Source organism: Scophthalmus maximus, chromosome 2, assembly GCF_022379125.1.
Source record: "Scophthalmus maximus strain ysfricsl-2021 chromosome 2, ASM2237912v1, whole genome shotgun sequence".
NCBI classification, from domain to species: domain Eukaryota; kingdom Metazoa; phylum Chordata; class Actinopteri; order Pleuronectiformes; family Scophthalmidae; genus Scophthalmus; species Scophthalmus maximus.
In genome coordinates, this window is record NC_061516.1 from 29,830,001 (window position 1) to 29,837,500 (window position 7,500).

General features: G+C 43.9%; 2 protein-coding genes and 1 non-coding gene across 7 annotated transcripts in view; 2 read left to right on the forward strand and 1 right to left on the reverse strand.

Moving 5' to 3' along the window:
• brms1 (BRMS1 transcriptional repressor and anoikis regulator) overlaps nucleotides 1–1,769 on the forward strand; it is a 6,491-nt gene extending 4,722 nt beyond the window's left edge. For 3 of the 5 annotated variants that reach the window (XM_035624692.2, XM_035624693.2, XM_035624694.2), the window contains exons 5-10: nucleotides 1–80; nucleotides 173–299; nucleotides 374–463; nucleotides 681–745; nucleotides 922–961; nucleotides 1,035–1,769. In XM_035624692.2, coding sequence (XP_035480585.1) covers nucleotides 1–80; nucleotides 173–299; nucleotides 374–463; nucleotides 681–745; nucleotides 922–961; nucleotides 1,035–1,054 — 422 coding nt within the window. In that variant the 3' untranslated portion in view covers nucleotides 1,055–1,769. The remainder of the gene's footprint in view (nucleotides 81–172; nucleotides 300–373; nucleotides 464–680; nucleotides 746–921; nucleotides 962–1,034) is intronic. The other 2 variants (XM_035624695.2, XM_035624696.2) reach the window with 2 other exon arrangements.
• Nucleotides 1,770–6,013: 4,244 nt separating this feature from the next.
• The window catches only part of tmem179ba (transmembrane protein 179Ba), a 3,654-nt gene continuing 2,167 nt past the window's right edge, over nucleotides 6,014–7,500 (reverse strand). Inside the window, exons 5-6 of the mRNA XM_035624702.2 lie at nucleotides 7,075–7,153; nucleotides 6,014–6,971 (exon numbers count right to left, since the gene is read on the reverse strand). Coding sequence (XP_035480595.1) covers nucleotides 6,780–6,971; nucleotides 7,075–7,153 — 271 coding nt within the window. The 3' untranslated portion in view covers nucleotides 6,014–6,779. The remainder of the gene's footprint in view (nucleotides 6,972–7,074; nucleotides 7,154–7,500) is intronic.
• On the forward strand, nucleotides 6,511–6,592 carry trnas-gcu. Its single transcript has one exon. It is a non-coding gene; the product is annotated as a tRNA-Ser (tRNA).

The window sequence follows — 7,500 nt, forward strand, 5'->3', positions numbered from 1 at the left end:
GAGTGTACAGAGAGTTGTGTCTGCAGGTGATCAAACACAAGCATGAGTGTGAAGTGCAAGGAGCAGGGCAGCACCTGGAGGTAACGCACACTCACATGCAGTATGTATGCAGTACATGGAAGCTGAATAGGGACACTTGAACTTGAAAACTGCGTGCACATTTGTGTTACAGAGTGAGCGGACGTTACTGTTTGATGCCATGAAGACGGAGCTGCTGGAGAAGATACGGAGACTGGAGGAGGACAGACAGAATATAGATTTCACCTCGGGTACACACACAATGCAGGCGATCACTACAGGAAAGGATTGGCCTTACATTCCACTTTCAGAAGTGATAAAGCTTCATTTTGAGTGTGATATGTTCTTATCTCAGAGTGGAGTGATGAGATGAGGACCAAGAAGTGCAAAAGAAAGACTCTGCTGGCTCGGTCAGAGAGAAAAAAGAAAGTAGCCCTGGTTTCAGGTAAAAAAAAAAAGATCCTTCTCTTATTTATTCTTATCATCTGCCCACCTCACATTTTAACTGTAATTATTCTATTATTCCCACTGTTCATTTGTACAAGATAGTCTTTTTTCCAGCTGTCGCTCTCTGAACTGTACGTTTGATATTTGCTGTAGCTTCTCTTGACTGTAAAACAGACCAACAGGGTCATTTCTAAAACTCCACCTCTGTCTCACAGGACCTTTCATCGTCTACATGCTGAGAGACATCGATATCCTCGAAGACTGGGCGGCTATAAAGAAGGTAACAAATCAATGGCTATCCCTTCATGTCACTTCAGTTTGTTTTAATTCATCTAATTAGACTTTGTATTAAGTTGTTATCTGCATCATCATCATCACAATATTTAATTTATTTTCTTTAGTCACTCAAACATTTTCACTGTTTCAGATGTTTTGGTAACTTTGTGTGCTTTCCAGGCAAAAGCAGCACTGACGCCACTAAAAAAGAAAGCTGAAAGTAAGTCTTCCCACTCCCACACACAATATGATCACACCGCGCTGTGAAGGCTCAGTCTCTAACTCATCCTCAGTTTGTCTTTCAGAGCGGTGATGACAGGAGGGTCCCGGAGGCAAAGAAACCAAACTTACCTGTAACACTCACATTACATTCCCAGCTACTTCCCACTAACCCTTACAATTTTGTGTCTTTGATTGAAGCCCCCCAGACTCTTGTGTTGTCGTTGCTGTGCTTTTGACCCCAGCAAACATGTGGGGCCTATGCTACGGAGTGAATTCAACATACCCAGGATATGTTTCTCGTTATCTGCTTTGACTTATCCCAACATTGACCATCCTGGATAACCTGTACTACGAAGATGGATATCAACAGTCTCAGGCAACCCTGGGTTTTCCCGTCCGGTTACGAGCGTGCTCATGTGGAAGAGGCGGAGTCTGAAATTACAAGCGGCATCGTCAGAACCACGAATAAAGTTTTAAATATTGTACAAAAAGAAACACTGATACGTGCAGGTCAATTTGGTTTAAGCGACATTTAAAAGTGACATTCTACAAAGTGAAATGAAAATAATATGATCCAACGACTAAAACAGAAAAAGTATAACTCGAAATATTTTTCTGAATTTAAAGTCAGCTTTCAGAGTTAAACCTGAAGTTACCAAGATAACCGCAAATCCTGCTTCGTAGTGCAGGCCCTCTGTGCTACTGCTCGTTTGTTATCTAATGCTATTTAAAATAAGTTCCCAATGATATGACGACCATGTATTTATAGAATGATTTATAAGGGTGATTAAAATTTTAATGTTTGAGATGTTTGTGTGTGTTTGTGCCTCTGCTTCTCGAGTGGTGCGTGGAGATAAAGTCCTGCTCTTGGGTTTATGACTGTAAACAGAAATGGATGTTGTTTGCGAAAAAGGACAATGATTCTTTTGGTAACTACAACCTTTCCAAAATAGTCTATATGATGTAAGACTAGTTTTATTACTGCAACAACAAATAAGCGCTACAGCTACACAACACAACCTAGATGCTGTGCACAATGCAAAGTCACATGGGTAAGTGAGCCGCAGACTGAAGACAAAGTCAACTGTCACACTCCAACAAAGTACCCACACCCATTTATACCACCAAACATTAAAAAAAAAGCCCAAATAATAATAATAATAATAATCAAGTGGTGAGACTCAGGTCTGCCTGATGTCCACATGACTGAAACAAACACCAAGTCACTGAAGTAAGTAACCCAGCACCAGTCAAAAGCAGCAACAAACACAAGTGATCTATCAAAAGAGAGGACCAATGTACTACAGTAAACCAAAGACCATTAGAGACAAACACACATTTTCTTCCCCCCTAATGAGGGACATGGTTTTATCCCAGGATGAGCCCCCAGCTGTTACGGCTCGACGGGGTAGAGTGATCTCACACCACTGACCCAGATCTACTACTTTAAAACCTTTAAAAGAACAATAAGCATGGGATTTATTATATTACAAAATACAAATTCCAGACTGAGGGGCAGTATAACCAGCAGGCCCCAAACTGGAGGCCTGTCCCTACGCACATGGGAGCTCCGGGGTGCTCTTCATTCACACACAGCAGTAACAGCAACAAGACAGTTAGTCTGACAGATTGATTTAGGTCAGAGACACAGAAACACACGACAATAGGTGTACAGTAGAAACAGTGTAAAAACAGTTGTCTGGTTGTGTGTGTGTGTGTGCTGTTTTTACTTGTAACTCGAAGATGTCTTGGTGATCAGATGAGAAATATCTCGTGGAGTGTCTGGGCAAGCAGGACAAATTATAGTTGACCCCATAATAAAGTAAAACCTTATGCAATTCATATTACGTGAATGTTAGTAACCCGCATTTGTTTGGATTAATTTCCTGCCCTCTAGAATGATCTGTTCACCTCGGAACTCATTCACAAAAATCTGCAAAACAAATCCTGGATATGTTTTTTGTACTTGTTTTGTAGCGTATTACAGCAGGTCAAAATCTGGAGACGAGTATTGTATTTCAGTTGAAATTAATAAATCAAACTTTTTTTGTTGTGAAATCAAGGTATTCTTTTCCCATGATTATGTGAAAATTTAATTAATAAAAAAGATTAAAAGTTAGCTATTCCTTTATGCAGCCCTGTTTCCATGGGAACCCAGTTAGACCCTCGTGAGGCGTTCAGATGTCGCTGTAAATGTAGGGAAAAAAATACATGCTGTCTCTTACTTTTAGTTACTTTTACGTTTACTCACTAAAGTCACATGGACAATTTACACATGTACATGAGGAGACCAAAACACGTGTTTGGAGAAGTGTTTATTATACATGACATGAAAAGGGAGAAAGAGGAGATGGATCAAATCCATGTGCGTATTCATGTGTTTATTTCACATAGCAGCCTCTTCTCATTCTTCTTTCTTTTTCTCTTCCGTCAACACCCGACAGACCACACATGCCGTTTATTGTCACTCTGATTTACTCTTTTCTTCAGGAAAAATAACTTTCAGCAAAATATCAAGGTTGTAAATTAAAGAATACTGTGTCCTAAATGAAAATCAGACCATCTCTATAAGTGACTATTTAAAGTTAAACTCTATCTTATTCATTAGCTCTTGACTCACTTTGCTGTCACTCCCCAATGTTTCCCTCCGTCCTCTCAGGTTTTATTCTCCTCTTCCTCACTCACCCATTTCCATTCCTCCTCTCCGAGGTAAGAAAACCCTACCTCCCTTCTTTCTCCTGGGTGTCAAACGAAGGGTTTCAGTGGGAGCTTGCACAACAGTTCATGACATTTGGGATGCTGCTCCCCTCTTCCACACCACCATCTCCCCTCCCTTCCCCAGTTCCTCACAGCTGCTTGCTGAGCTTACGCGCCTGCCGCTCCCTGGCCTCGATGGCGGCCTTGGTGTCCAGCAGCTCGTCCAGCTGCCGGCGGATGTGCGCCATGTCGAGCTGCGTGGCCTCGCACTGCTCCCTCAGGGAGGCCGACTCCTCCCTCAGCTGCACGGCGGCCATGGAGAGCTGCTCGCTGCGCTCACGACACTGCAACTGCATCCTCTTGGCGTCGCTGAGGAGGGAGTCCACGCTCACCGCCACTGACTCACACTGGTCGCGAGACATGTCCTGCACAGAGAGAAACGAGGGGGGGGGGGGCAGACGGAGGTCAAGGTCAAGCTCTGGATTCACTGACGGGCTCAGGGACAGTCGGACGGAGACCTGAAGCACAGTTGTCAAGTTGAAGGTCTGTCTGTGATTTCAATTTGAGATTGAAGGACTCGGCTCTGTTCTCCACAGTCTGATTTGGCAGTAAATCAGCAGCTCTCCTGCCAAAACAGCAGATAAAGTGAATCAGTGGCTCACAGTCACGAGCCCAGCACAGATCAACAGGTTTAAAACAGGACATTTGATGTGTGCAGAGCGAAGTAGCTCAGAGAGGCTTATCATGGCTTAGCTCAGTCGACACTGTCCACTGCTCTCGCCTCTGCTTCTCTGTTACTCCTCTCCCACCAGCACTCTGTAGCTCTGATGCCCCCCCGCTCTGTCAGACACATTTACATCCACGCAGTTTATCTCTCCAATCAGAAGTCAAACAATAACGGCAAGGCCAGAAATGAAAATGTCTCACCAAAGTCTCTAGAGTCAAATTAATCTCGAGCCGTGAGGTGGTTTTCTTCTGGGACTCGAGGTTCAGACGGTCCTCGGTGTTCTCCAGAGTGCTCCCTCCGATCGCTCCAGGTATGAACCCTGCGTCCCCTGCGAACGTTGGCCCCACTTGTCACTATCAGGCCGATTTCCAGAGCCGGTGAAGTTTGATGTAGTTTCTCTAATTCGTCTCCCTCTGTCCCGCCGTGTCTCTCCTCTCTTTCTCTCCTCGGTGAACACTGTCTTCCACCTCATGACTCGAGGCACCTCAGGTAATCCACAGAGATTACGCAGCTCGGCCAAAGACAGAAGGAGTCCTGTTGGAATGGAGGGAGTGAGCTCATCCTGTCTATTTTGATCTGTAAGGCAACTGCTGCCAATTATTTCATTGGCCTTTCTCCCGTGTAGACCGATCAGCCATACTGTATCTGGAGCAATCACACAATTTGGAGAATGTATTTGGTTTAAAAATAATGAAATTTCTCCACAGACATAAGTGGAGATGGAAATTATTAAAGACATACTTTGTGTCCCCTTGACACTCGGTTCACAGAAGAATAAAGAGTGCTAGGATCTTTTTTCTTCTTTCTTTTTTTAACACCAGGCTTCAAAAAAATCAAAAAAATATGTAAATATATGACATTTCAAATTCCTGGCAATTTTTTGCTCCGGTCGAGGTGGAGGTCTTTACTCATCATCAACCACCAGAGGGAGACACATCTCCACGCATCCGTCTCCACGTCTCCATTCTCTCCACGACCATGAACATCTGAATCAGAGATACGTTATTGATCCACTGGGGAAATGTACGGGATCCTGTTGAAGAAAGGCTGCTGCAGAAATAAATAAATGAATTGGCAAACGGCAGTTGTGATTAAACTCTTTGGTTTATTGTTTCAAAAAGTAGCACATCACCACAAACGGTCGCGTGTTTGATATCTGGACACGTACAGCACGATGAAGTGCATCCAGCCTCAGACTGAACACAGACAGAACATTAGATGTAAGAGTTAGAAAAATACAAAAATCCACTTGGAATTATTGGCACCATAATGTGATTGATTGTTGCTTTAATCAGATGTGAGCGTTCACCCAGTGGTTCAGTTCTCATCAAACGACCTATGACCTTTGGCCACAGATCATTTTTAAGACAAACTGAAAAGAAGAGATATTCGCCTCAACTAGAGCTGCATCAGTTAATCGATAATAGATTAAATAAAACTATTTTGATAATCGATAAACTGGTTCAAGTAGTGTTTATGGGGGAAAAAGTCCAAATTCTGTGATTTTAGCTTCTTAAATGTGAATATTTCCTGGTTTCTTTGCTACTCTGTGGCAGTAAACTGAATATCTTTGGTGTGTGGACAAAACATCATCTTGGGGTTTCGGAAACCATTTCATGGACCAAACAACTAGATTATGAAAATAATTGACAGATTAATAGATTATGAAAATAATCGGTAGTTGCAGCCCGAAATAATTTTTTTCATAAATAAAGAGTAAAGACGACAAACATGAATAAAAAAAAAAATGGGTGGAAACGGCTTTTCCGAGGGTGTGAAAGGTTTAAGCTATTTAGGGGTGAAAACGTTTTATGTGGGAAACATCTGTCAGTCGCATCCAAAGTTCAAAATCTCAGCACACTGGCGAAATACAAAACGAATGCCTGCAATAAAACAACACCCCTACTTCTTGGTTATGTGACCAACGTGAATGCACAAATCCACATTTCTGTGTGATCTGGGAGTCGGACATCTAAACTGGTTTTGGTGAGAGAGATGGAGGTAAATGTGGGAAGTGGGTAAACGCACATATCAGCAGCTCAGTCTGCTTCACACACGTACGTGCTGACGGACACGGAAAGCTCTACACATTTTTGAAGCTTACAATAACAACTGTGTAAGAGGACGAGGTGGCCGAGTGGTTAAGGCGATGGACTGCTAATCCATTGTGCTCTGCACGCGTGGGTTCGAATCCCATCCTCGTCGCAGAACAATGTTTCTATTGCATCTTGATATTGTGACGCCCTCTAGCAATCAAAGCTGCGTACAAAGTACCGCAGCCATCTAAAAAAAATGTGTCGGTATCACCTGGAACTCAGAGTAGAATGAATGTGTTTACCCGTTTCCCACATCCAGCCCCACTTTGTGCCACTGGACATGTTTTTCTGCGTCCTCACTGTGGCCTCGCGGGACGGTTGAAAAACGGCTCCGTCTCGGCGGCCGTCACCCCCGGGTCGCCGAAAAGCCCACCGGCCGGCCCGCCGATCACCCCTGTGATCAGCTTGGCCCCGGAACCCTGACGCCGCTGGACGACCACCAGCACCCCGATGATGAGCCAGAAGAAGAAGTTGACCCACACCGCTGTCTGAGAGGGAGTCAACACATGACACACGGGGAGCGCATGAGGATCCACGAGAGCTGCTGACTGAATAGAGACTGACAACAAAGTGACTGACTGAAGTACTGACCTCAGCTTTGTGCAGACTGCTGTAGAACCGTTCTCCTTTCAGAGGACTGGCCCAGGTTCGAGTCTGGGCCTCCTCACATCTGGACAGACAAAGACAATTAGAGAGCATGTCAGAAATGTTCCTGAAATGTTCCTGCTGTTGTGAACGCGACTGACTCGGACAATGTCCTGCCGAGTTCTTCATATGTGAACAGCAGACATTTCATCTTCAGCTCATATCTGAAAACAGCTGGAGGTGATGACACTGTTATGTGTAAGACAGACAACCACAGAGGTGTGAAGCTGTGAAAAGTGAAATCGAATGGGTTCCCATTATTATAGTGTCACTTGTGATTTGTTTGGGGAGAGGTTTCGGTTTTGTGGACAAGTCTGTTCATGCATGCCTTTAGCCTTGTTAGGTGTGTGTGTGTGTGTGTGTGTGTGTGTG